Source organism: Mustela nivalis (assembly GCF_964662115.1).
Source record: "Mustela nivalis genome assembly, chromosome: 12".
In the NCBI taxonomy this organism is placed as follows: domain Eukaryota; kingdom Metazoa; phylum Chordata; class Mammalia; order Carnivora; family Mustelidae; genus Mustela; species Mustela nivalis.
In genome coordinates this window covers 91095107-91122153 of record NC_139031.1, presented here as the reverse complement: position 1 = coordinate 91122153, position 27047 = coordinate 91095107, and the positions used below count along the sequence as shown (strand labels likewise).

The following is a 27047-nucleotide window of genomic DNA, read 5'->3' as shown; positions in this document are numbered from 1 at the left end:
AGGAAGTAAGCATCTTGAAATTAAAACTGTGGGTCATGTTGATGACGATAACGAAGGCAAGCAAGGAGATCAAAAGAAATATACACTAGAAATACGTAGGGCAGGTAAAGAGGGGCTGAAAACCAGCTACGTGAGGTGGTGCTTAGAGCAAACCCAGGGACCACACAAGCAAAGAGGTCATAAGGAGAGGAGCGGAAAGCCGTCTCCGAGAAGACGTGAGCTCAACACAGCCAACGCTTCTTTGAAACACCCAACAAAAGAGGGAAACACCTTTAAAAAGACTGTCAAGCATAAGTGGTCCACAGCTAACATTATGAGAGAAAGAGAACATAGGAGATAAAGCAGAAACTCTACGGGTTCTCAGAAAACACTATCAAAACTGTGTACCATCGACTTTGAAAGCCTAAGTAAAATCTAAAATTCCACAGAAGTTGTAATTTTGAAGAACAAATCAAAAGCCTGCAGATTCTTGTAATTGTGACAACAGTTGAAGGAATGTTTAGGATACTCCCACCAAGAAAACACCACGTCAAAACGGTCTCATGAGCCCTACGAAACAACTGAGGAACAGAGCATCCCAATCAACAAGGACTTTTTTTTTTTTTTAAAGATTTTATTTATTTATTTGACAGACAGAGATCACAAGTAGGCAGAGAGGCAGGCAGAGAGAGAGGAGGAAGCAGGCTCCCTGCTGAGCAGAGAGCCCGATGCGGGACTCAATCCCAGGACTCTGAGATCATGACCTGAGCCGAAGGCAGCGGCTTAACCCACTGAGCCACCCAGGCGCCCCTTAAGAAGCTATAGAAGACCTCGATTCGTCCTACAGGAGCAGTATAACTCCACAGCCAAAACCACACAGAGATGAAAAGGCAATATACCCACCTATGGTGCTCATCAATAGAAAAATACCAAGGAAATTGTTACTAAATCAAATCCCACCGTTCATATAGAAGGTATTATGCCCTTTCCAACTTGAGTTCATTCCACCCCTACACAATAACTTAATGTTAGAAACTCTACAAACAGAGAAAACGTAACTACTGAGGTGAGTCCTCAGTGCATTACTAAAAATAGAACAAATAATAAGTGAGCCAAATGCAGACCCATAGTGGGAGTGGGAGTGCGCTCTCAGCCGGGGATTGTGATGAATCCTCGAAGCTGATCAGAAGGGTTCAAAGTCAGCAGGAGAGAGGCAGGAGCCCAAGGGGGCAGGGGTGGGGCACAGGTGACTCCAAGTGTCACTAGTTCTCCAGGAAACTCCCACCTGGTCTTCCGGCTCCTGTGCCTTCTCCTGGAATCCAGCATCACCTCTGCCCCCAGAAAATCTTTTTTAACTGCTTTGTTGAGATAGACTCCCTATACCATGCAATGGCCCCATTGAAAGTGTGCAAGTCCGTGGCTTTGAATGTCTCCACGGACATGGGACATCGTCCTCACTCGGGTTCAGAACATTTCCACCACCGAGTAAGAACCCCCGTACCCATGGGCTGTCGCCCGCCAGCCCCCATTCCCAGCCCTAAGCCACCCCTCCCTCCAGTCCGTCTCTGCAGCTTTCCCTAAGCTGGGCGTTCACAGCGTCACGTCATTTGACAGGGCTGGTTTGCGGAGCAGACTCTTTTCAAGATCCCTCCGTGTTGGAGCGTACGTCAGTCCTTTTCACGGCCGGGTAGTCTTTTCGTGGATGGAGACACAATATGGGGTTTATCCCTCCATCCACTGATGAGCATTTGGACGGGTCCTCCTTTTAGCTGTTACAAATAATGCATCTAGAACATAACCTCGTGCATGAGCTTTTGCACGGACATACGTTTCACGTATCTTGGATATATCTCTAGAAGTGGAATTGCCGAGTCCTATGGTAAATCGGGACTGGGACCCCAAAGCTGCATGAGAAGGGGGTGTATGAAAGGGACTTCAGAAACAGGGAGGGAACATTCACTCCCCGTCCATGCAGCCACCACCTTCCCAAGGCGGGGGCGGCATTTATTCTCACTACATCTGTACCCTGCAGGTGGGTGGGACGACACAGCCAGCTCGACAGGAACTCCCAGCCATGTGGCCACGTCCCGCTCTGGTCCCAGACTCCCCACCTGACTCTCTCTGCACGTTTACACAGACTCGGATCTGGGGCTGCGGAGGGAGCCCTCCTTCAGCCTCCTGTTAAGTCACTTGAAAAAAATGCACCTGCTCCGCATTTCAGGTTTGCATTTTCCAGGCTTTATTTCCCCCTGCTCTTTAGAACCGGAAACAGGGAGCTTCGAGGAGCTACAAATCAAGTATTTACACCCGGTGCGACGTGACAGGTTTCATGATTTACAGAGAAACACAGCACACAGGCTGTTTCGGAAAAATACATGTACAGTGAATAAATAAACTACAGATTTACGTGTCCACCAGCAGGCGGCGTATAAAAGTGGTTCCCACACATATACATATATATAGATAAGTGTGTATGATTTCCAGACTATAAATACGCTATGTACTTAAATATTTCCTGTGAAGGGACGGAGGAGAGGACGTGCTCTCAGCTGTGCACGGCAAAATACTGATTGCAGTTGGGGTCGCCTCTGACCTCCACAGACCCCGGGATCCTCTCCCCGCTCCAGGGATAGACACACCAGCAGAGTCCCCGCTGGCCATCCGTGGCGGTCCGGCACTGCAGAGGCAAGACAGAGCGCACGGTCAGGAGCAGCCCCAGTGCAGCTGGAGGCGGCGGAGCTTGGAGCCACAGTGACCTTGGCAGGGAAGGGCACGCCCAACATGTCAGCCCCCCCACCCCCCGCCGTTCTCCCTGGAAACTAGAGATGAAGGCCATGTGTCCAGTTGATAGGACATTGTGCATGTGTTAAACGGCCTCGTGAGCACAGCTGTCCGGCTTGTGGCCCCGAGAGCAGGGAGGGAGCATGCTCCGTGTGTGGCCGCCATCACCTCGGACTCCCAGGCAGACTCCTGCTCAGGAAACCATGGCCTCTACCTGTCCCCCTTCCCTGGCTATACACATCCCCGGACCCCGCATTTCACTGAGTCCTAAAGAACCCCTCAAAATTAAGTATTTGGTTTGGCTTCAATCTCGCTCATTATCTGCCGGGCTGGAAACGCTGCTGTGTTCCACTGAGCGGACAGTTTGCTTCCATGGGGAGAGAGCACTACAGAGGTCCAAGGAGACACTCGTTTTCCTAAGACGATCTACCCCCTTCCTCTGGTGGGACAGACAGGAAACAGCTAGAGCATGAGGGACCGACCACCCACCCGCCTGCTCAGGCCTGCCGAGCAGCAAGGTCACACTTGTACCCAGAGCCCTGGCCAAGCAAGGGGTGGGTCCCCTGCTGTCTGTGACCACCGAGCTGGTCTTCAGGCTCCCGGGGGCTGCAAGTCCGTGACCCCAGAGGGGTGGCTCTTACTTAATATGGTTGGCTGGGGGCTTTACGGTGCATATTTGGGACTGGACGCACTGTTGGGAGGCAAGGGTGGCCTTGCAGGGATGCGCGGGGGGGGGGGGGGGGCGTGTCCCCATGAGGGTGCCCAGGCAGGGTGCGCACCTGTCTGCTGTGATAGAACCCGTTCTTGTTGCAGTTGGGCAGGTAGAAATTGTTAAGGTGTCTGGGCGACTGGTGTTCCTCGGCCAGTTGTGCCAATATCCTGTGGAGCTCTCGCCGGCACGGCTCCTGGAAGAGCGTTTGACATTGTGATAAATGACAAGGATAAGTGAACTGTCCACCTGAACAGGACTGACAGGAGAGGTTCCATGGGGGCTCTGGGGGTGGGTCAGACCTGCCTGGGAGGTGAGGAGGGAGTTAGTGTGTGTGGGAGCTGTTGAGATGCGTGGGGGCACACCTACCCTCCCCGAACGCTGGCTGAACACCTACAGGGAGACCAGCGCTCCCCATGCCCCAGGTGCTCCCCTCCGCCTCTGCCCTGTCTGATAGCAGTCTGATGGCGAGGAGGACCCAGCCCTTCCAGCAGCAGAGACTTTGACTGTGAACCCCTTTCCTCTATGCCTTTAGGTCACAGAAGCCAGTTGAAGCAAGGATTAAGGCATCCATCCGGCTACTTGGGATGAGAATGAACTTTTCCCCATCGGGCACCACGCACAGACAAAACCCTGAAGTGTCCGGGAAACGGGTCAGAGCCCCACTGTTCGAAGGGGCTCATGCTTGGGGGGACCATTTTCTCTCTTTTTCCTCACACGCCGCGCCCATCTCCGCAACTTTGATTCTCGGTCGCCCTCAAGTGGTAGGATTAAAAAGATGGGTCGAAGCGCTGGAGACCAGGGAGTCAGTGGTTACTGGGAGCAGAGTCTCAGGGTGAGAGACGAAATAGTTCTCGATATGGATGGCAGCGATGCTTGCAGAATTAGTGCCACAGAACTACACTGTGAAACGGATCACGTCATAAATGTCACGTTATGCAGACGTGAGCACCATTTTGAGAAACGGGGGAGCAGGGGCCCCAGAGGACAGACTCGTGTCTGAAGCTGCACCGCGGCGGGGCTGGCTTTCCACCAAACAGGCTCCCCTCTTCAAAGTCCCTGAGGGAAATGTTGCTCAAGGCGGACATGGAAAAGGTCTAACAGGCCTCGGGGAGGAAGGCGTTCACTCCCACGCCTTCAGGACCCGGGGAAGCCCTCACCTTCAACTTGTCGGAGTCTGTGTCCAAGGCATACCCAGACCTCATGGTCTTGTAGTTACTGACTGCATTCCAGAGGACGGGCATGTCCTCCTCAGACGGTGCCATCAGATGGAAATTCTCCAGGAGCTGCTCCTGGGTGATCTCAGAGCTCTCCGATGACTCCTTGGCATCTGAAAAAAGACAGCACGGCAGACCTCGTGAGCCCTCCCCGAGCTTCTGCATCTGACCCCTGGGAGCGGCTTCCTCTCCAGAGAATCCAGGTGGGGCTAGAAGGGTGGTCCTGTGGACCTTGGGTGAGGGCCACTTGACCTTCAACAGAGCTTCCGACAGTGTCCGGGGAATCAAGTGACCCAACAGCAATTTTGCAAGCTGGGGACGGAGGGTACTCTGTGTGTTTGCTTCTAAATTAGCAGGAGAGTGAAGCCACTCGCACATACGTTTGCATTTGGTGTGTGGACAGAGTCGCAGACAGCGGGCTTTCCTGAGGGGTCCTGGGGACACAACTCCTTTAAGGACCACTGAAGATGACCGCATTTTACTGACTCTGAAGACAGAGAACCAGTAGGAACACTGTGCCCCTGCTTGCAAGGGTCACGCTTTCTGGCAGATGCCCTACTAGGCCACAGAATGACGGGATTCCTCCCACAAGGACGCAGGACAGGGCCGCCACTGGCCCCGATGGGGAGGTAAGGAGAGCGGGTGGAGGGAGAGGTATTTCCCCTTCTTCCCACTACAAGTAAATCCCTGAGCATCTCAGCAAAGGTCTGACTGTCAAGTCCTTAGGGGAAGGACACACACCAAACACTGTTTTTCTCTGGTACGAATGCAAGTGAAGTTTACAGGCTCTGCTCACACACGCTCTGTAAATAGTCGACAAACTTGGGCTGTCTCCACAAGAGTCTGTTACAAAGGACATTCCAAACGCTTCCCCCTGGGGTGGAAGGGATCCCCATCCCAGGCCTTCCCAGAGGCTCAGCCCTCTGGGGCCACCCACTCAGCAGCAGAAAGGAGGGCTGGCCCCCATGGCCCAGGGACTGCCAAGGAAGCCCCTGGGCCTCCCTCTTCTCTCAGGCGTCTGCGCCCTCTCCCCAACTCTCCCACCAAGTTGTGTGAGCCCTCCGCCCTCACCTCCCCTCTCCTGGGCACCTGCCCCTGCAGGACCATGAACTGATGGGGCTCATCTAGGTGACCGACGATCTTTTACCCTCCAAGCTCCGGACTTGAGTGGGTTTGCTCCACACTAGCTATCCCTCCCTCAGCAATCCGTCTGGGGCGGGCACGGGGGAGGGGGCGGCGGGGAGACCCCGTGGGGCCTTTGGTCCTACCTGCTTCGGGATCGCTGGGCCCGCAGACGCCTTGGCCGCGGATGAGTGCGTGCAGCGGCCGGGGCTCCTCTGGTCGCGCTCGGCAGCTGAGGCCCGTGGCGCAGCGCGCAGTGACCACCCCGCAGGCGGCGCCCTGTGGCAGGGCGCACATCGGGCAGCAGCCGCAGCTGGCGGGTGGGGCGGCCTCAGCGCATGAGTCGGGTACGGGAGGGCAAAGCGCGAGCTTCTCCGCGGAGCAGGGCGCGCAGTGCCATGGCTGGGGGGCGCCCGCCGTCGTGCCCGGCTGGATGGCCAGCAGGAGCAGAAGCGGCCAGGCGCAGGCAGCGGGGAGCTCAGGCATCGTGGAGCAGGGGCGGCGGACAGAGGCGGGTGCTGGCGGGACCTGGCGAGCGAGCGGTGGCCAAGTAGCCGGTGCTGGAGGGCAGCCGATGCCGGAGAGGCAGCCAATGCCGGATGCTCGAGGCTCCGATACTCGCTGGGAGCCGCGCGCGCCTTATAAAGGGTGCCGACCGCCCTCCCCTCCCCCCTGAACGCGGGGTTAATGATTGCCGGCGCTGCGTGCTGGCCGCTGGTGTTCAAAATAAGTTTGGGGGAAAAAAAAGTTTGTTTTGCTCCAGCGTCCGAGGGCCTGCGCAAATGGTGGGCGGAGGGAGGGTTGCTGGTCCAGGTTTCCGACTGTGTTTGTGCTGTTCCGGCTCCCACCGGGAGCCAAAGTGCAATTCTGACCGGGAGTGCACAGCCAGGTCCCGCTTGTTTTGTTCAAGGGGCATCGCCCTGCCCAGCCGTTCGCAGGCTTCTCCTGCTCAGCCCAAGGGACAGCTGGAGAGATCCGCTGGGCAAGGCCAGCCCCCCACCACAGCTAGTTTTCCAAGGGGGAAACCAAGGCCCAGGGAGAGGAAGGGAGGCACCCCTGGCCAGCTTTCAGTGGGGCAAAGCCCTGATTTGCTTCTCCCTCTGCAGGCAGAAGTCCTCCAGCCGCGGACCTGCACACATCACGGCCTTTCCCAGGAGGAAGGGTGGAAGGAAAGGGACAGCTCCCCCCCACCCAGGGCTGGAGCCAAGCCCCCCAGTGTCACCGAAGCCTCCAGAGACTGACATGTCCCTGTCTTCCAGAGAAGAGCAGGACTCAGTCCATGCAGAGACGGGGCTGCACCATGGAGCCCAGACCCCAGGCTTCTTCCTCTGACTTTCTGGTTCAGACCAAAAAAAAAATTTTTTTAAGATTTACTTATCTTAGAGAGACCAAGAGGTACTAGGCAGGGGCTGTCAGAGGAAAAGAGAATCTCAAGCAGGTTCCCCGCTGAGCTCAGAGCTGGACACGGGGCTAGATCTCACAACCCTGAGATCAGACCTGAGCCAAAACCAAGAGTCAGAGGTGCAAACAACTGAGCCGCCCAGGCACCCCATCAGACTAAATTTCTATAGGGAGCTTTTTTCTTTTGTGAAATTCTTGGGTATTTTTGGATGTCTCAGGGGTTATTTCTTGGATATTCTCTGGCGTTGCAAGAAAAATGTCACTGTACCTTTAAAGGCAGTGGGAAATGGGCCTTTTCGTCCCTGGGACATACAGGTGCCCTTGTGCACACCTGGTCCCTAGAAACTAGGCAGCCGTTCACAAGAAGGAGGAAGCTCCACACTTACTAATGGAGAAAATCCCTGAGACTTGGTGAAGATTTGCAAGTTAAGTATAATTTCCAAGTGAAGCAAAATGAGGGGGTACAGGAATGTCGGGGTGGCTCAGTCCTTCGGCTCAGGTCATGGTTCTAGGGTCCTGGGATCGAGCCCCGCATCGGGCTCCCTGCTCAGTGGGGAGCCTGCTTCTCCCTCTCTTTCTCTCTCCCCCTGCCCTTGCTCTCTCTCGAATAAATAAATAAATAAAATCTTTTTTTTTTTTAATGAGGAGGTACAGACATACATGTCAGCATGTTTTAAATTTATGGACTATCTTGGGAGGAATACATAAGAAACTCATGCCAGGGCCTCCTTGGTGGGGAGGGGTGTGAAATCAGGGAAAGAGGGAGGGACCAGTTTGCCCCGTGCTCACTGCCATCTTGCTGGATTTATATTATCCAGTAAATGCTACAGTATTTCATATGCTTGTAACTTGTATTATCCTGTCTACTATCCATCTCAAGAGTAACCCCATTACAATGAATTTACTCGCTCTGTTTGTAGCCGCCTCACCGGGCTGCTGGCTTGGGGTAACACCTTGGTTTCTGCTCTGTTCTGAACCTGACCCCAGCTCCAGCAAAAATCAAAACAAGGTCGGCAGAAATCATTGCAGTTGGAAGTTCAAGGTCATGTTTGTCATTATTTTTACAGAGTAAAGGTCAGTGTCTGGTTAAAGAGCCCACCGAGGTTTTCAACTGGCTGAGCCTTACTTTTGGTGTAGTTTCCTAAATGATTTCATTTCCAAAAGAAGAATCTGTGCTCTGAATTTCCTCTGACTTCCTCCATTTACGATCTGGGTGTCCACCTGAGATGGTCCCTTAATGACGCACAAACAAGAGGGCACCATCGGGTAAACATTCAGGGCCCGCCTACTGTGTGTGGGCCGTTGCCCGCCCTGGACAGTTCACCCTGTTGTGCACTTGCCCGGTGAGGCCCTCACCCCCACCCCAGGTCTCACTTGTTCAGCACGTAGTGGAAGTTCCTCTCCATGTAAATCGATTCCCAAATGTTTCCACTGTTTGCCTCACAGTAGCCACAAACCAAAGCCCAGAGAGGGCAATCTCCCCTTCTCTGGCCACAACAGTACAATGGGACAGTTCCTCCTGGAGACCTCTGTGGGCTGTGCCTGTCTGTCCATCCTGGGGGTGGCTGCTCCTGAGTGCATCCGTGAGTCCTGGGTCCTGCTGCCCTGGTGCTTTGCCTTCTACACCCCAAAGTCCGTGCCTCAACTTCCATGACCCCCAATCAGAGTCCCAGTCATCCCTCCTAGGCACTACAGGGCGCCCCTCCTCACTAGAGGGTTGTGCCTTCAGATCCGTACCTGCCTCCTCAATCCTGCAGACCCCTGCTCATCGTCCAGCCCTCGCGTCCCCACCCCACCCTGGAGAAAGTCACTACCACGTCTCCTGACGGCCTCCTCACTGTCCTTCCTGCCAGGATCTCCAGCCCCCTCCCCTGTCCACCTCCCTCTGCGCCACCATCCCACTGTCCAACATCCACCTCCTAGGCGCGTTCTTCCAGGGCTCTCCCTGATCCCCTCTGAAACCACCTCTTGGAACAAAGGGCCCTTCCTCCCAGCACCCTGTCCTTCCCCACAGAAGACACGCAGAGAGCATGGGAGCCGTTCTCACAGCTTGCAGCAGGTGCGGCCCGGGTAAGGGGGACAGGCTAACCCACAGCCCATGCTGCCTGGCAGGAGGTGTGTGTGCACCGATTAGAAGCTGGTGCTGGAGATAAGTGCTTTCCTGGAGAGTCCAGAGAGTGGTGGCAAACAGCAGGACAGAGGGCACTGAGCCACGCTTGGGCATTTCCCACAGAAGCTGCCAGCCAAGGCAGGTGCTGGAGGGGAAGCAGGGCCTTCCAAACAGCAGAGGACGGGCCCACGGTGCAGGCGAGTGGGTGAGGCAGGGCACGGGGAAGCGGGCAGTGTGTTCAGGGAAAGACCCAGCGTTCTCCTGCCTGGTTGCTGGAAAGACAGCAGAGGGAACAGGTGGGAAAGGCTCTAGGTACGGTGCCATGGGCTCGGGCAACCGTGGGAGGATTTAGACAGGTCCAGGGGTACAGAAGTCAGAAGGGAGCTCAGGAACGATCCAGGGGGGCAGGCCTGCAGACCAGAGACCAGTGCTGAGACCATCCTGCTGATGTCCTTTCAGACCGCATCCTGGAACAGAGTGCAAGACAGCCACACTGGAGATGCAGCCCTGCTCTCAGAGATCTGAACGGAGAACAGTCCGCGCACACGTCCACAAGTGTCTCCAGGAAGGAAAGGGCAGCTGGTTTGGGAGCAGGGAGGGGTGCTGCTGGAGGGAGGGTCTGCGGGGCTGGAGCTGAGCAGACACAGCTGGAGGGGTGACAGACACAGCCCAGCGCCCCGTCCCTCGGGAAGCAGGGCACAGTTTCATCTCTGTCTCCACGGACTGGTTCCTAGGCTTGGTTCCATTTTGCCAGTGTGGGTCTGGATTCCCAGAACTCCTGCTGCCCTTTCTCCATCCCTTGGGAGCCACTGAATGTCCTCTTCTCTGAGGAGCCTTGCTGAGGGTTCCTCTGTGTCTCAGAAGCATGCGACACGCCGGACGGGCCATGCTGAAGGGCCAGGTAAGCCTGAGCTTACCTGTGGGTCTCCCGCCAGGCTGGGAGGGCAGCGTGGGACTCACAGGGCCCCCGCCCCCTGCACAGGACACTGATGGGGGCCCCCCGCTCAACTGACCAGTGATGGAGAGCAGGGGTGGGGGGCTGGGGATCCAGGGTTTCGCAGACCTACTTGGCCCAAATCGAAGCCTGCAGGCATCTGATGTCGGGGTTGGGGGGGGCCACCAACCACCAGCTCAGTGGGATTCAGGACTGTACTGGGGGGGACAGGATGGAAAGGTGGTGTGGGGCACAGAGGGGAAGTTTTCTGTCCCGTGTATGGACTGAGTTACATCTATTCGCAAGAAGGCGCATCAACCCTGGGGAGCCCCAGCCACAGAGAAACACCCACCCCGCCTCCCAGGGTGCACGCTATGCTTGCAGAGGAAGGCAAAGCCCTGCTCCTGGCTCGGACAGGCAGAGCCAGTGGCCCACAGCTGGCAGTCCCTCCGCGTGACCCCAGGGGCGGGCGTGACTGTGCCCAGTGTCTCTGCCAGTTCCTTCCTAACTCTGCACACGCATGAGCCCCAGGAGCAGCTGGGCTAGGGGTCACCTGCTGTGTGGAGGGCTGTGGGGGGGGCGGGGAGAGGGGCAGGTTGGGGAGGTGCAGGGCCTGCCCGGCTAGTCCTCCTGTGTTGACACCTTGGATTTCCATGTCCTGGACCCTCGTACCACCCCCTGGGCCTCTGGTTCTTGGCCCTCTAGAGGACACTGGGAGCCCTGAACAAAGGGGTCGTCACCTCCACTACCCTGAGCAGCACCCTGTGTCCCCGCAGCTGCTATGGGCAGAGACGGGACGTCTCCAGATGATGAAACCTCACAGGCCCTCCCGTCACCCGGTGGGTCCAGTTCCGCCCACACACCGCACACCACTTACTCCCTAGCAGCGGGAGGTTGGGCAACCAGAGCTCTAAAAAACAATGCAAGGGTCAAGGGCGAAGTCAGACCTTCAAAGGAAGAGAATGCTGTAATCCAGAGGCCCCTCCCAGGGAGGGGAGCTGTTTTTACCCCGGGGGGGAGAAAACACAAAGATGTTGTGTCCTCGGTCAACATCAGGGGTGATGTAAATTCCTGCAACCCCGGGCGCCCCTGAGGTGGCTGTTGTCTGTCCTGTCCCATGGCTGCCCCTTCCCCGAGTGAGGAAGGGAACCGTCCTCAAACTGAAGGCACGCCCACTCCCCCTGCTAATCCCCCTACTAATCCAAGCAGGGAAGTAGCCTCCCTGCCGTGGATCGTGGATCACAGCCACACAGCCCAGATCCTAGACGCAGGAGCTTGCAGGTGTGCGCAGGGCCAGGGCCCCAGGGGCGCACCCAGGGAAGGACAGGAAAAGGACATGGCCCTCCGTGACGGAGGCCACCCGACTGCGTGCACAGCCCAGGGTGCTGTTGGGGGGTGGGGCGGTGTACCAAGTGCCAAGCACATGGGGGTGCCCATGTGTCTTCATTTCCTTGACCTTGACCTTGACCTGACCCTACGGCCCCAGTGTCACGACTTAGCCAGCCTCATGTCACCTGGGGCCTGGGAAGAGAGAGGCACATTCACAGCCCCACCCTGACTCTGACTGGTGAGCTCTGAAACGAGTGACCAAGCTCCCGGGGGACCCCGAGGCCTGCTCAAACTTGAGCTGTGGGCTCCGCAAACCCTCTTCCACTCCTGCTGAAGGCCGGACGGCAAGAACCAGGTGGACAGCTGGGGAGGGGGTGATGGAGAGGCACAGCGGCCATGGGTGATGGGTGGGACTCTGCGGGAGCTGAAGGACGCCTGCCTCGGTCTTCGCGCTCCCCAGACGGAGTCCCACGAGCCGCTGCACCTCTCCTCTGCCCCGCATATAAAGGAACAGGTGCAACCAGGAGCATTTGCCTGGGTCCCTGCTCAGCTCTCAGGCACGGCTCGTTTGGTTGAGCTTTGATGGTCGTCCCCTGGAGATGAGATCTGCAGTCTCATTAGATGGTCGGGAGAGGAGAATGTGCTCCACATTCTGCCCCAGGATCTCCAGGGCAGGGTTGTGTGGTGGGGGTCCCTGTTCTGATGCCTGACCGGGGGCTGCTCTCCACACCTGCTCAGTAACATGTCTACAGCCCCATCCGCCAACCTCCATGGCCAGGATCCCCTTCCAACACAACAAACCACTCATGGGGCAGTAGGGCCTCCGCCACCCCAGAGGCAGCAACAAAGGACTGCACTGGTGCCCACCAGGCAGGGGCGACACAGCTCTGCCAGTCTGTGAGCCACTCAGAGAGCAAGGAACCTGCGCAGAAAAGGGGGGAGTTATGTCCCCTACTTCACAGCACGGACGTCCCGGGGGTGTCTCCCCTACGTCACGGCATGGATGGGATCTATGACATGGGGGGGGGTGCCATCGCCCTGGTCACACCACAAGAGGTGTCACATGCTCCTCCCCCATTTAGTGTTGGCCATTCTAGTTGGTGTTTACTTATATATCCTTGTTTTAACTCGCATTCCCCAGATGACGTATGATGTGGAGCAATTTTTCATGCACTTATTTGCTGTTTTTCTTCTTCAGGACTGTTTCCGTTAAGGCCTTTGGCCATTTATTAATCAGGTTGTTTGTCTTCTTGCTTTTGAGTTTTAAGAGTTCTTTTAACATTTGGATAACAGTCTTTTATCACATTCCTCTTTTGTAAATATTTTCTCCCAGTCGGTGGCTTTTCTTCTATCCTTCTTACATTTTCTTTCACGGATCATACCGATGTCCGGCTTCTACACTTTTGCTTTCACGGATCATACATTTGGCATCGCAAAACTCATCACCGTACCCAGGGCGATCTGAGTTTTCCCCGTGTCATCTTCTAAGAGTTGGTAGCTTTTCATTTTCCACGTAAGCCTACGACCCATTCGACGTACTTTTGCGAAGGCTGTAAGGTCTGCGTCTAGGTTCATTTCTGTGCACACAGGCATCCAATTATTTCGGTACCATTTATCAAAAGATAATCTCTCCGTTGTATTACATTTGCTTGTCCCAGACCACCTGACTCTATCTATGTGGGTCTATTTCTGGGCTCTCTAAGCTGTTCCATCGCTCTACTAATTACCAACATCCCCTCTACGCTATAGATTCATGTCTTACAATACCATAGAGTTACAGTAAGTTTTGAAGTCGGGTAGCATCAGTCCTCTCACTTTGTTCTTCAATAACGTGTTGGCTATTCTGGGTTTTTTGACTCTTTTTTAAACTTGAGGATCCGTTTATGGATATCTACAAAATAAGGTACTGCAGCTTCTACTGGGATCACCCTGAGTCTCTGGATCAAGTTGAGAAAAACTGACCTCTTCACAAATTGAGTCCTCCTATCCATGAACATGGGACAGCTCTCCATCTACTCAGTACTTGCGTGAGACCATCCATCATTCTGACAGTTTCTCATACAGGTCTTGCACATATTTGGTTATACTTATACACAAATATTTCATTTGGGGGGTGCTAATGTAAGTCTTTACATTCAAATTCCACTTATTCATTGTTAATATGTTCAAAACTGTTTGACTCCGTATCCTGGTACCCTACAATTTTGCTTTGAGCACTTACTAGGTCTAGGAGTTCTTTCACTGATTATTTTTGTCATTGGCAAAGACCATTTCTGGACTCCTTACCAGTCAGTATATATTTAATTTCCTTTTCTCATCACATCAGCTAGGACTTCCACCATGAAGTTAAAAAGCACTGGTGAGAGGGGACAACCTTGTCTTGTTTTGATCTTCATGGGGAATCTTCAAGATTCTCACCATTAACTGTGATTTTACTTGAAAACTGATTTTACTTAGGTTTTTATAGGTATTCTTTATCAAGTTGGGGAAGTTCTCCCGTCTTCATAGTTTGTTGAGTTTTTATCATACATACATACTGGATTTTGTCGGATGGTTTTTCTACCGCTATTGATATGCTCATGTAGTTCTTCAGCTTGATGTGATGGGTGACACTGGATGATTTTTAACTCCTGAGCCAGCCTTGCACACCTGGAATAAATCTCACTGGGTCGTGGTGTATCATTATTTTATACATTGTTGGATTTGATTTGCTAATATTTTGTTGAGGATTTTTTCATTTATGTTCATGAAAGATCTTGATCTGTAGTTTTCTTTTCTTGTAATGTCTCCATCTGTTTTTGGTATTATGGTCACGCTGGCCTCAAAGGATCAGTTAGGAATCAGTCCCTCTGCTTCTGTCCTCTGGCACAGATCGTAAAGGATCGGTATAATTTCTCTCTTAAATGTTCAGTAGGATTCACGGGGCGCCTGGATGGTTCAGTGGGTTAAAGCCTCTACCTTCGGCTCAGGTCATGATCCCGGGGACCTGGGATCGAGCCCCACATAGGGCTCTCTGCTCAGCAGGGAACCTGCTTCCTCCTCTCTGTCTGCCTCTCCGCCTACTTGTGATCTCTGTATGTTAAATAAATAAAATCTTTTTTAAAAAATGTTCAGTAGGATTCACAAGTAAACCTGGCGCTTTCCATCTTGGAAGATATTTTGACGGTTTATCTTTACCAACATTAATACACTTAAAGCAGTACTTGTGCTACGGTGTTTTGTGCTTATTTGATCAGTAATGAAATTTACAGGTTTTTTTTTCTTTTTCTTTTCTGTAGTGGTTTACAAAAAGTACCAGTCATTAGCCTCTTACTTACAGCCTGAGGTCAGATGCAACCTTGAGCATCCTGCTTGCCTAGAATCTGTTTTAGGAACATACATGTTGGGGATGGGATAGCAAAGTCAATGGACACAGGACTTGAGAGGACTGGGGCTTAGGAGGAAAGTTAATTATATTCTAGGTCCTGCAGACAGGAGGCAACACATGCCACACAGGGCTACAGGAGGTACCGGGGTGGTCATGAGGCAGAAGCGGGAGGAGGGAAAAGACCTGGCCATGGCCCTTACCAGAGTTTGCAGGGGAAAGGCGGAGCAGGGCAGTGTGAGTGGCTTAGCATTGGCTACCTTGAATAATTCCAACGGGGTCCAAGCTGTAGGGTGTCCCTACTTGTCTGGCACCTGGCTGCTCAGTCCAGATGGAGGAGGTATGGCTCTGGGCTGGTTGGTTCCCATAGGGAAGGCATGCTTCCCACTGGGTTCTTTTCTATCTTCAAGGATTAGCTAACTCCACATGGTGCAGCCTCTCCCCAGCCAGAAAGGTCTTAAGATGCCAAAACATCATCATATACAGAAAACACAGAACGTACATATCCAATGCAGAAACAATCGGTAGTCTGCTTTGCCGGAGGTCTGAAAGCCCCAGCGTGAGGTGGCAGGGAAGGCCTGATGGAAGCAGGTACAGTGAATGCCAATGCCACCAGCTGCTGGGTACTTCCCACGTGCCAAGCACTCCTGCGCATTCCCCACAACTGATCTTTAAGCCCAGTGATGTGGCTGTCACTGTCCTGGCCCATCTCTGCATGTCTCGTCCAAAGCCCGAGCCTGCAACATGACAAGAGCCAGGCTCTGAACTGGACTTTCCTGCCCCAAGAGCATTATTTGTACCCACGATGCGGGTTTCCAGGCAGCAGGCCAGCAGGCATTTGTGCATCTACGACCTGGATTCGAGTCACACCCGAAGTCAGCCTCTGTACAAAGAAAGGCATCCATCTCCCAGCACACAGCCTCTCTGAACCCCGCTCTAGGAACATGCTGGGCTCCCAGTGGAGACCAGGAGCAGGGAATGGGGCCAACGCCCCTGCAGGCTGGCCTCGGGCCCCAGTGGGGCCCCTGCGCATGCCCACACTCCAAGCTTCCCCGCAGAGCACTGCTCATGGCGGCAGTGAAGGGTGATGGCGACAGGTGACGTTGGTGTGACCAACTAACCTGACCCTAGGCACACACTGCACATTTCGAAATTGTTTTTAGCCGTGAACACAAACAAAAGAACTTATGCTATACTCAGAGCAGTGTGCCTGAGTGCCAGGAAGTCAGGGGGACGCTGGGGTCAGGAGAGCAGGGTACCCTGGGCAGGGGACCCTCCGAAGGCCTGACACAGTGAGGAAACAACAGGACCCTGGGATGTCGCCAAGACAGCCCCACCTGGCTCGCTCAGGGACTTGGAACAGACTCTTCCCCACTGTGGCCCTCACGTTCCCCATCTAGAAACGGACAGACGGTACCAGGCGAGACTTTTTTTTAATTGTCATTCACTAATGATACGCTAAGACGCTGGTCAGGTGGTCACCGGCCTGTTTGCCCCCCCACCCCCCGCGGTCCCACTCTTGGAGGCGCTTGCCGTGTGGGGAGCTCGCCCAGGCAGAGCCGGCCCCCACGCCAGGGAGCCGCAGGCAATGCCAGTCCGGATCCCAGCGGGGCTGCCCACCAGAACCTCGGGGCCACGCGGGGCCCTGCAGGGGCTCTGACGCCCACCCCGTGAAGGCTGGGAAGGAGTCTCCCAGCAGAGAGGTCTTTGGGAGTCCAACAGCTGTGCGTCACTCTCAGCTCCGTGCCTCTGGACACGGAGACACGGAGACTCTGGAACACGACCCTGGCCTTGGGTGCGAGGGCTGGGTGACAGTCTCCACTCCTTCAGCGTGCCGTGAAGAGGCAGGCGAACTGCTTGGCACGCAGGTGCACACGTGGATGGCTCAGGTCTGGGCGTCCACGGGGCCCGGGGAAGGCCGGAAAGACACGCAGGTGCGCGTGGGAACCCGCCAGGTGAAGACCCTTGAGGCTCGCCCCACCCGTGCTCCGCCCTGCGCCTACGCTGCCTGCAGAGCCACAGGTGCGGGCTGTGCGCAGGTGGGGTCGCTTTCACCGGCCCGGCCTGCGTGAGGCGCCGCGGGGGCTTTTGCGCCCCGGCTTGGGGTGCAGCAGCCGCATCCTCGCGTGGAGGCAGGATGGAGCCCAGGGCACAGGTACCACTGCCCACCTCCCCTGGTCTGGGGGACCGACAGCACCCCAACCCATCCATCAGTGCGGTTCCGCGTCCTGTACACCCCCACCCTTCTTCCCCTTTCCCTCTCCACCAAGCCTGTCCTGTGGGGCGAGGTCCAGTGTGGCCTTGGGATGGGGGGCAGGGGGCCAGCACCAGGAGCAGGGGTGGAGCCCTTGCAATACTTGGTCTATATGCGCAAGGAAAAGCGGGGTGCAAGACTGGTAGGGTCCCCGGGGGGGAGTTTCAGAGCCCTGGGCTTCGGAGACGGGCAGGACGGTGCAGGATGCCCCCAACCAACCCCCAGCCCAGCCAAGGGGGCTTCCCAGGTCTCCTTGAGTCTCCCGTGCCTTGTCAGATGGGTAGGGACCTTTCTCCCATCTTCATTTGTAGGCGTCGGAATAGGAGGGCTAAGCAGGTGTGGTGTGGCCCCTGCCCCCACAGTCCCCCCCATAACCTGTTATTTTGAGCTTCTTCTAGAACATTAGATCCTTACTTTCCTCAGTTTGGGAAGGGGGGGGGGAGCCTGTATCCAAAACAGACATCTTATTAGTATATTAGAAAAACATTTGATATTTAAAAAAAAAAAAATGAGGGTCCTTGCATGTTTATCTGTTGGGTTATTTTTTCCCCCTGGGTTGGAGGAATGTTCGCCTTTTTTTAATCTTTTACAGAAACTGTGGGCAGTCTGTTTCTACTGAGTATATCATCTGTTTTTCTTTACAGAAATTTATTTCAGTTTATTTTCCTTTATGGCTTCTGTGTCACGAGTTATGATTTGAAAACCTCACTTCTGACCAGTTTACAGAGCAAGCTACCCGCATTTCCTCCCAGTGCTTTGATAGCTCTGTGTTTGTGCCTTCTCGGCAAGGAGGCAGAACTGATGGCAGGTCAGGGAGCAACCCAAATTGTGTCCCCTTAGGGGATCAAACTCGGGTTTTTTTTAAGACAATGGAGAATGTATATGTTGCTTAGAATTTTAACTGGTGTTGGCAGCAGAAAAATCGGGTTGGCTGAGCAGAACTGGACCAAATCTCTTACGGTAGCAGTTTGCAGGGGTTTGGGGTATGAGGGGTTTGGCTGGGTTCAAAGTTGCTGGTTTCATTTGCTTGGTCCTTGGAGGACCAAGGATGAGCTCTCCTGCTGGTGGCCCCCGGCTAAACCCCTCAACAAAAGTGACCCCGTTTCATGTCATGTCCCACAGCATTCATATCTTATATGCAGTTGGAATTTATCTTGGTGGATGATATAAGAATCCAATTTGTTTCAGATTTTTTAAAATTATTCTGTTTCTTTTTAGCAATCTGAATTCTTAAAGAGTATCATATTCGGTCCCTTGTCATTTATTTTCATGTAAGGCATATAGGGACGTGGCTTTGCTACTTTTTTTTTTTCCAAAATGGCTGACCTATCGGAACCACAGCACGCGATGAAAGTAAACTCCCTTTCCCGCTCATTTAAAAAAACTCATCTCTTCTGCGTTCTATTCCCAGATGTATGTCTGCATTGTTTGTGCTGAGTATTACCTGAAAACCCACACTGTTCTCTCTGCAAGCTGTCAGGGTTACAGTATTGTTCTATCAAAAATATATCAAAATGTTCTTTTTTTTGAAAGATTGTTATTGTATTCATTTGACAGAGATAGAGAACGAGCACCAGCAGGGGGAGTGGCAGAAGGAAAGGGAGAAGCAGACTCCCCGCTATGCAGGGAGCCCCACAAGGGACTCGATCCCACGATCCTGAGACCATGACCTGATTTGAAGGCAGATCCTTAACCCACCGAGCCGCCCAGGCGCCCCTCAAATTGTTCTTATGGAACTTGCAATTGCATACTGGTTCTCAGTTCCTGTCCACGAATAAGTCAGTTAAGGGTGGCTTCTGCTACGCAGGTAATCCACTCCCGTCCCCTTGCCCCGCCTGGCGCACACCCCCCTCTGCACTGAGCCTGGCTCCTCTTAGAAGTAGAATAGCTTCATCTCCCTTTATAAGCGCGGATGGTCTTCCATGGGATTTGGATCCTTTCTCTTCTTTTTCTCTTTAATCTACCATGGGCTTAAAAAAAAGAAAGAAAAAGGAAAAAAAAAAAAACCCCAACACCAAGAAGCAGCCTCGTTTCCTAGCTTATTTCTGTTTCTTTGTCCTTCTCTGTGGATTTTGCTCTTTGTCAACGCTGTGGTATCTGGAGCAAAGGTACTTAGAGCAGCAAACTGTCGGCTTTTATTTTTTATCACACTGTGTTTTTGTTTTTTGACTCATCCAATGTTTTTTTCCCATGAACTCAGCCTCTTCCCGTGTTAACCGCAGAGGCACTCCTGCGTTCACCCATCCCTCTGGGCTGTCTTTGCTGCGCTAATGCTCTGGATCTTTCCCGAAGCCCTTTGTCTCCGGGGCAGCCTCCCATAGGTGGTGAGGAGCCCATGAGCTTGCTGACCAAGGGCCGGACTGTTAATAAGCGAGCTGATTCTGTTTGCTGCTGCTGACAGGGTACTACAGGGGTTCAGCCTCTAACCAGCCAAGACGATGTACATGCGGTGAGTTGGCAGTAATTCCGTGATAAGATGCTCGCCGTCGCTGGCCGTGAAAGGAATGTGCATTAAGCCCCCCACCGCCCTTGCTCACATGTTAGAAAGCCAACGATCGAACACCTTGTGTGCCTGCGAGTCTGGGGACCGTGCAGCCACTCTGGGAAACGCTTTAGCCCTCTCTGATCTGACTCATTCTCTGGAGGGCATCCAGCTTTTTAGGGTGGTTGGAGTTCACATTCATCAGTTTCTAAAGGTTTTGCGAAGGGAAACATTGTACCAAGAGCACCCAGAGAGCTACAGAGTAGCAGCTCTGGAACTGACCCCCCACCCCCACTTCCAACCACATGCAGGGCTCTCTGCCTGACTTTCTAGCCCCAGAGGCCTGGAGACTCCCCTGCAGACAGTCCTGCTGGTCCAGATGTGAAGCCAGACCTGTTTTCGGTTTCACCTGGGCTGGCACTTCTCCCAGCTGCCTGGCGATGCTATACCCACCTTGGAAGAACGCTGGGAGAGCTCACTGGGGTCCAGCTGTGAATGCTCCAGCGCGCCCCGCTGAACACGGTTACAGGAACAATGCTCCCTTCCCACCAGACTGCACTGGCGGACCTCTTCTGCCTGGCTGACCTCCAAGCCCCTCTGGGGAATTTAAACCCCTAGCTCTGCTCTTGTGTTTCCTGTGCCACGCTCAGATAAGTGACTTGACGTGCTTTGTTCAGATTCAGGGACGTGGCCCATTGTCCGGGAGGTGACAAGCCACGCAAGCATGCGTATCAGGATTCCATTAATGAAATACGAACTTCTTTTGTACACAGGATGTACATTCCACATATTTTTTGTTTTTTGTTTTGTTTTGTTTTACAAATCACTAGTGTTAGCCTCCGAGAGGAGCTGGACTGCAGGAAGGCTAACATTGGACTGTCCAGTTTTCTAAGTTGACAGCAGTCCCATGGGAGAGCCCAAGCTCCCCACCCACAGAAACCGTGATCACCTATGTCTTTCTTACAACCCCCGGTGTGTCGTGATTTGTTACGCAGCAAATGCTGGCTAAGATGCTTCCCCACAGCCTTGTAGCATCTCTGATCAGGTTCATGTTTAAGGCAACAAATGTATCTGTTCTTGGTTCTAAGAGAAGTTTACCCCTTTATTACTTCACTATCATTAATATGCTTTTCATCTCTCCTTCCCCCCAAAACTCACTACCAGATACATCCCTTCAGGCACAAATGCACAGCAGGAGTTCAAGGAAAACACCTCACTAGTGCCCTCCGCCAACTGGTGGTACTGTTCTCGCCCCGAGCAGAAGCAGCTGCCTGCCAAGACTGTGGGCTTCCAGGAACATCCCAGTCCCTCTCCCTCTGTTGGAGAAAAAGTTCCAGTTCCTCCCATACCATGCAGGGCAATGGCTTTCATAATACTTTTGGGAAGCATTGCCCGCAATGGACATCATCACCAGAAACTATCATTCCCGCTGGCAAACAGGGGCATGAGATGGTCCCATTGGAGGGGGATTCAGCAAAGCGTGGCTGTTCGTGGTGAGCGAGGCTCAGGGAACATGGCAGGGCCTGTGGGTACATTTTTAGAATGATGGTTTCTTTTCCTGTTGCTAAATGCCCAGAAGTGGAATTATTGGGTCACATGAGATTCCAAGTTTTCATTTTTTTGAGGAGCCTCCATGCTGTTTTCCAGAGTGGCTGCACCAGTGTGCGTCCCCAGTAACCAGGCACGAGGGGTACCTTTCTTGGCCCCTTGTGGTGTTGATTTCAGCCATTCTGACAGATGTGAGGTGGTATCTCATGGTGGTCTGATTTGTACTCCCCTAGTGATGAGTGATGTGTAACATCTTCTCATGTGTCTGTTGGCCATCTGCATGTCTACTTTAGAGAAATATCTGTTCACGTCTTCTCCCCATGGAAGAACCCATTGGATCATTTGGGTTTTTGCAGAGTTGTATGAATTCCTTGCATGCTTTGGATATTATCCCCTTACTGGATCTGTACTTTGCGAATACTTTGCCCCATTCCATCGGTGGCGTTCAACATAAAATCAGCATTCCTTTGAACGTTACCTAGACTGGTAGGGGATTGGCTCAAAGCCAGCGTTGATTAACAGCATGAATTAATACCTCTTTAAGAGACTCACGAGGACTTCTTTCAAACAACAAGCTGCTAAGTCTGTCAGGTCGTTTTGACACAACAACTTTTCAAGGAGCACGTGGAGACCACGACCTTATGGCAAGCCTGGGGCTTGGGATCCAGGGGCTTACGATCGGGGGCTCGAGATCTGGGTGCTCGGGTGTCCACACCCCTACCCAACTCGCCACGCCCTCTGGACAGGGAACAGCCGCCCTCTGGACAGGGAACAGCCGCGTCTGCCCACTGCTCTGCTCTTTCATGTTGAGGGTAAATGTCAAGATGATTTCACTGACAACATTTTACAGTTTTCTCCTCAAAAAAAAAAATGGCATTTTTACCTGGAAAGCACTTCTTTTTCATTTCCATCATTAAGACACCACATTTTGCCAATGCTTTCTTTTAAGACCGAAATATAGAACAGGTGACGTGAGTGGGAAGGCAGGCACATTGGGAGCGCGCTCTGGGTGCTCCCAGCTCCCATGGGGGGCAGGACTGGAGGCCCTATGCCCAGGGCAGAGGCTGAGGAGGCGGCGGACAAGGAGGACGGGTTCTGGTGCCCATCCCAAGGCTCCTGCCCAGATCTTCTAGGGAGTGACATCTGTGTTCTGTCTCAGCAGGTTTCTGGGGTGAGCTCCTCCGAGGAAGACGAGGCCCCTTCTTCACCAAGGCGTCAGCAGTCCTTGAGAAAAGTCCTAAAGCACAGGACCCCGCAGGAAGCCTCCCCCAGCCCACGCAGGAGACCAGCAGGCCACGTCCCCTCCCACCCGAGAGAAGCCCCTGAGGCTGGGTCCCCACCGCCCACACCCCTCTCCTGGAAGCGCCTGGTCCCCCGAGCAGGGCTCAGCCCCACGGCTGCTCTCCAGACTCCACGGCTTCCCAACATCTCAGCCTCTGGGGCGGCCGGTGGGCAGCCAGGGCCCAACCCAGAGCCCCCATCTCCTGAGGAAGATCCACCTGCACCAGCCACGGTCACCTGGCAGCAGCACCAGAGAGCAGAGTCCCACGGAGAAGGGAGCTGGCCTCAATCCTTGGGGTTGCCCGGGATCCCCAACATGGCTGGAAGGAGGAGACGGGACCTGAAGAAGCTGGAGGCTATGGTACAATGTCTCCAACCTGACCCTGACCCTTGACCCTGACTGTGTCCCTGACCCAGACCTGTCCCTGACCAGTCCTCTAACCCAACCCTGACCCTGTCCTTGACCCAATCTCGACCCCAACCTTGTCCCTGACCCAACCCTAACTCCAGCCCTGTCCCTGGCTATGTCCCTGACCGCGTCCACATCTGGGGGCTCAGGGTCCCATGGAGGTGGCCGGTGACCCCTGAGAGGAAGGGCAGCTTCCCTTCCCTCACTGCTCAGGCCTTTTTGATGTCCTGGTCCTGCCCCACCTGCTCTGAGGGGTCATGTGACCCTGTGTGGAGCACCTGTGCACCGCCACCCTCCCTCCCCATTCTCATCTGCTCTCCAAGCTCCTGTGAACCCTCCTGGCCTTCTCAGGGGTGTGCAGCTGGGCCCAGAAAGCTGTTGGTTCTTTCCTTTCAGGGCACACCCGGGCCTCCCTCCATGTTCCCCTGGCCCCCAGAGGCCGTTTCCTTCTTTGAGCTGTGTGTCCTGGCCCCTCAGCTCGTTCACCCTCTCCTGTGACACTCTGTAGTTCTAGAAAGTTCTGAGAAGGGTACTGCTAGGGGATTTCCATCTTGCCTCTCACGTGGGGTCCCAGCTGACCCCGGCTGTCCAGGTCTGTTCCCCTGAGGTGGAACGTGTGCGGTGGACCGCCTGGCCCGTGGGCTGGGCACCCGTGGGCCTGTTGGTTCCCTCCCTCTGTGGCCTCAGAGGCCCTGACTCAGCTCCACCCGCGGGGACTCCATGGAAGTCAGGTGTGGCACAGCCTGGACGGCTTCTTCCCGTCTCTTCTTTCTTCTCTCACCCCTCGTCTGCCCCTCGGAGGGACCCTGGGTTGCACTTTCCAAGGTCACTGCAGGGCACCTCGGCTCTGCTGCTGGCTCCTTTTGAGGCTTCCCAAGGCTGTCTGCTCAGTCTCACTCACACTTCTGGGGCGTTGCTGTCGGGCAGCTTTCCTGACGCCCCCTCCCAGCCTGTCCTCTGTGGCTGTGCCCTGTCAGAGCTTCAAGCCGGGCCTCGCCGAGCTGACCGGCACTCTGCCTGCGTTCCTGGCTGGGGTCTCAGTGCAGGGCCGCCCCTAAGCCCCAGGTGCCTCCCTACTGCCGGGTCCCATGGGCTGATACTCCCACCTGCTGCCAGGAGAGGTGTGAGCAAGGCTGGAATATTCTGGAGCTGACGAAGGGAGGGGCCAGGGGTTCTCACCATGTTTCAAAGACAGTCCCATAGGTGGGGCAACCCCTGCAGCCGTGGGGTCCCTCACACAGGCCCTGGGCTTCCAGCCACTGTGCCGGCTCTGGGCTCTGGAAGGGGTTCACGTGCTCACTGGCAGCCCCTCCCCTGACCCTGCTCTTCTGGCTTCCCCTTCCGCCACACCCCTGCAGGCAACACCAGCTTCTCCTAGCCCTCGTTCACCTCCCCCCACCGGGGTTTGCTTCTATTCTTTACACGTTCAGGCTATCGATGTGCAGGGGACCCGCCATGGAGCGGCTGAGGACCCCAGTCTTTCCACGGCCAACCCTGTCCTCTGCGATCCTGTCCCTGCACACGCCCCTTGTGGTCTGGCTCAGTCCCCCTGCCCCCCCTCCCCCAACCTCTGTTTCTGTGAGGCCAAGGCCTCGTCTTCATCGGAAGCAGGGCTCATCCTGCTCTGTGTCCCCAACCCCGGCCTGGGCCCTTCTCGTGCCGCAGCCTGGGAAGACGGTTGTCTACTCTGCCCAGCACGCCCCCAGCTGGCCTCCCCATCCCTGTCCCCAGCCGTCCTGCCGCCACTCTGCCTTGTCAGACTCAGTTCCCTGGGTCCTTAGCCACCGCTCCGGTGCCCACAGAGACGCAGCCCTCTGGGGCATTGCCACTCTGTGGTGCAGTTGTGTGCCCAGCCCGCGGAGAGCCGAAGGGCAGGGGTGGGGAGGGGTGTGTAGCCTGGGGGGACCTCTGCTGTCCCCGGGCAGCTGCAGCAGGTGTTTCTGCAACATAGGCCTTCTCCGAGATGCCTTTTCTCCCCCAGGTGGAGCGCGAGAGGCAGTGGGAAATCCGCCTACTTCAGGACATCGAGGAGGCCACCCAGCACCAGCTCACCGTGGAGGATGACTGCCCCTCGGTGCTGGGGCCAGGGGCTGAGGCACTCTGGAGCACCCACCTCAGCCTCACTGACTTGTCTGGCCCTCCATCCGTACGGCCTTCTGCAAACCCCAGCCCTCCCCAGGGCTTGCTCAGGTCCCCGCACAGTTAACGAGGCTTTGGGCGGCGCCACCAGAGCGTGGGGCACACAGGGAGCAAGAGCCAGCAGGCGACGTGGATGCCTACCCTAGGGGTGCCTGCCACCCCACCAGCTTCCCCCGAGTGACCCAGGGAACAGGATGACATTTTGCATGTAGAGACCAGAGAGCGTGGTGACCCAGCCGCCCACACAGGGCTGGGCTGCACACCCAGCAGGCTCAGGATACCATTCCAGGGGAGTCAGACCTAGGACTCCAAGTGGGAGGCAGTTCTGGCAGCTTCCGGGCACTGGTTTCAGTGGGGGTGGGGTGTGGAATCCAGCGCCTGGTGCCTGTGCCGCTGGGGCCCCACCGCAAAGCTGGACACGCTTCCATGCTGGGGCTGTGGTGGGTCACGGGGCGGCGGGGGGCGCGGGCACTCCAGCTTGTGTAGAAAACGCGCAGCAGCCTCCCGGTGCAGATGGGCAGCTCGGGCACTGCATGGACACCGCACGATTATTGGCACAGAGATCAATTTTTGTCTTACACATGTGTTCATCCCCCACTTTATTTAAAAATGGTTGGTGCTTTGTCTTTAGTCTTTTTTTTTTTTTTTTCCTTCTGAAACAAAAAGAGAGTGTTTGTTCCCAGCCCTACCCTGGGCCATCTCCGGGACTGAGCCTCCAGGCTTGGCGGCAGTGGCCTCACCCTCAGACATGAAGATCAAGCTTCTGACTGAATCAGAAGGCAGCCTGGATGCAGAACACCCCAGACGCAGGGCACCCTGAAAGGAATCACAGACAGGATGGACCCAGGAGGATGTGGTGGAAGCCCAGGATGGGCGAGCTCAAGAACCAGGCTCTCCCTGCGTTTGTCTGGAGGCTTCCAGAAAGGAAGGAGGCCAGTCCTCACAGGGTTGGGGGCCAGGTGGGGGGGCAACGGGCTGCAGTCACGTGGTGAGTCACTTCAAACGCCACGTGCTGCCGTTGCGGATGTGCGGGAAGAGCAGGTTTACTGTCCAGTGGGCTTGCACGGTACTAAGCGTCCTGACCCGGTTCTTCCTTCATTATAACATTATTGGATTATGGAAATGATAAGTTTACTAGTTTTTCAAATACCACAAAGCAGAAAGTGTGCCTGGAATTGTGCACCAGGAGATACATCAGTGCAAACCCTTTGCACCTGTAGTACTGGAAGCAGGTTCACAGTTCTCCTGAGCATCTGCATCTGATGCAAAGGGACTCAGATGTGTCATCACGTGGCTTCTCTGTCTCGCTGACAGCACTTGACGAATTCAGATGCAGAATGAGACCAGGGAGGAGGAAGGCATGATAGAGGGACTTCAGGGAGGTTGTCTTTGAAAGCTCGGAAATTACAGGGGATCAGAAGGAAATGGTTTGTTGGTAAGATACTTTCCTAGATGTTCATGTTGCGTGTCAGCAGAACAGATTCTTACATTTTTGCACATTCTTACATTTGTGCAAAGGAACATGTGCAAATGGGGCATAGGCCCTCTAGCTGGTGTTTGAAATGCAATCCTGCAGGGCGTTTCACAAGTAAAACAGCATGGACCATGAGCGTGTTCTGACCACGCAAAGATGTGGCGGGGAAGCAGGCCAAGGAAGGAGCGAATCCACCACCTGAAGCTGGAACGTGGTGCATGGGGAGGGTGTCCTGTCCACGCCGACCACCTCTGACCTCCGTGTCCCCGGGACCCGGGCTGTGCATGGGCAGGAGGGCAGCCTCAGACCAGCACTCAGGACGTGGGCACTGCCGGCTCAGGCTGCACAGACGGGGACCTCATGGGGTCTCTGAGCAGGGGTCATCTTCAGGACCATGCCGGCACCGCAGCTAGCGACCCTGTAAAATGCCTCTCCTTGTGCGGTTTCTGTTTAACCTGAAATGAGAAGGGATCCCCTTCTAATCTAATCTCTATCTAAATGGTACATTTTCTTC

General features: G+C 54.7%; 2 protein-coding genes across 2 annotated transcripts; one reads left to right on the top strand and one right to left on the bottom strand.

The window, feature by feature from the left end:
• Window positions 1–2194: 2194 nt before the first annotated feature.
• On the bottom strand, window positions 2195–6432 carry IGFBP1 (insulin like growth factor binding protein 1). Its single transcript, XM_082693193.1, has 4 exons — window positions 5955–6432; window positions 4630–4799; window positions 3540–3665; window positions 2195–2656 (listed from the first exon to the last, which is right to left on the bottom strand). The coding sequence occupies exons 1-4, from the start codon at window positions 6292–6294 to the stop codon at window positions 2525–2527; spliced, it is 768 nt and encodes a 255-aa protein (XP_082549319.1). The 5' UTR covers window positions 6295–6432; the 3' UTR covers window positions 2195–2524.
• Window positions 6433–17049: 10617 nt separating this feature from the next.
• On the top strand, window positions 17050–25392 carry CCDC201 (coiled-coil domain containing 201). The gene is made up of 3 exons (XM_082692153.1): window positions 17050–17101; window positions 22390–22872; window positions 24902–25392. The coding sequence occupies exons 1-3, from the start codon at window positions 17084–17086 to the stop codon at window positions 25124–25126; spliced, it is 726 nt and encodes a 241-aa protein (XP_082548279.1). The 5' UTR covers window positions 17050–17083; the 3' UTR covers window positions 25127–25392.
• Window positions 25393–27047: the final 1655 nt, after the last annotated feature.

Coding starts and splice junctions, on each gene's coding strand:
- CCDC201 (XM_082692153.1), top strand. Junction 22,873..24,901: donor TGAAGAAGCTGGAGGCTATG/GTACAATGTCTC, acceptor TTTCTCCCCCAG/GTGGAGCGCGAGAGGCAGTG.
- IGFBP1 (XM_082693193.1), bottom strand. CDS start 6,294: ATGCCTGAGCTCCCCGCTGCCTGCGCCTGGCCGCTTCTGCTCCTGCTG. Junction 4,800..5,954: donor GCCCAGCGATCCCGAAGCAG/GTAGGACCAAAG, acceptor GTCTTTTTTCAG/ATGCCAAGGAGTCATCGGAG. Junction 2,657..3,539: donor GGTTCTATCACAGCAGACAG/GTGCGCACCCTG, acceptor TTGCCTCTGCAG/TGCCGGACCGCCACGGATGG.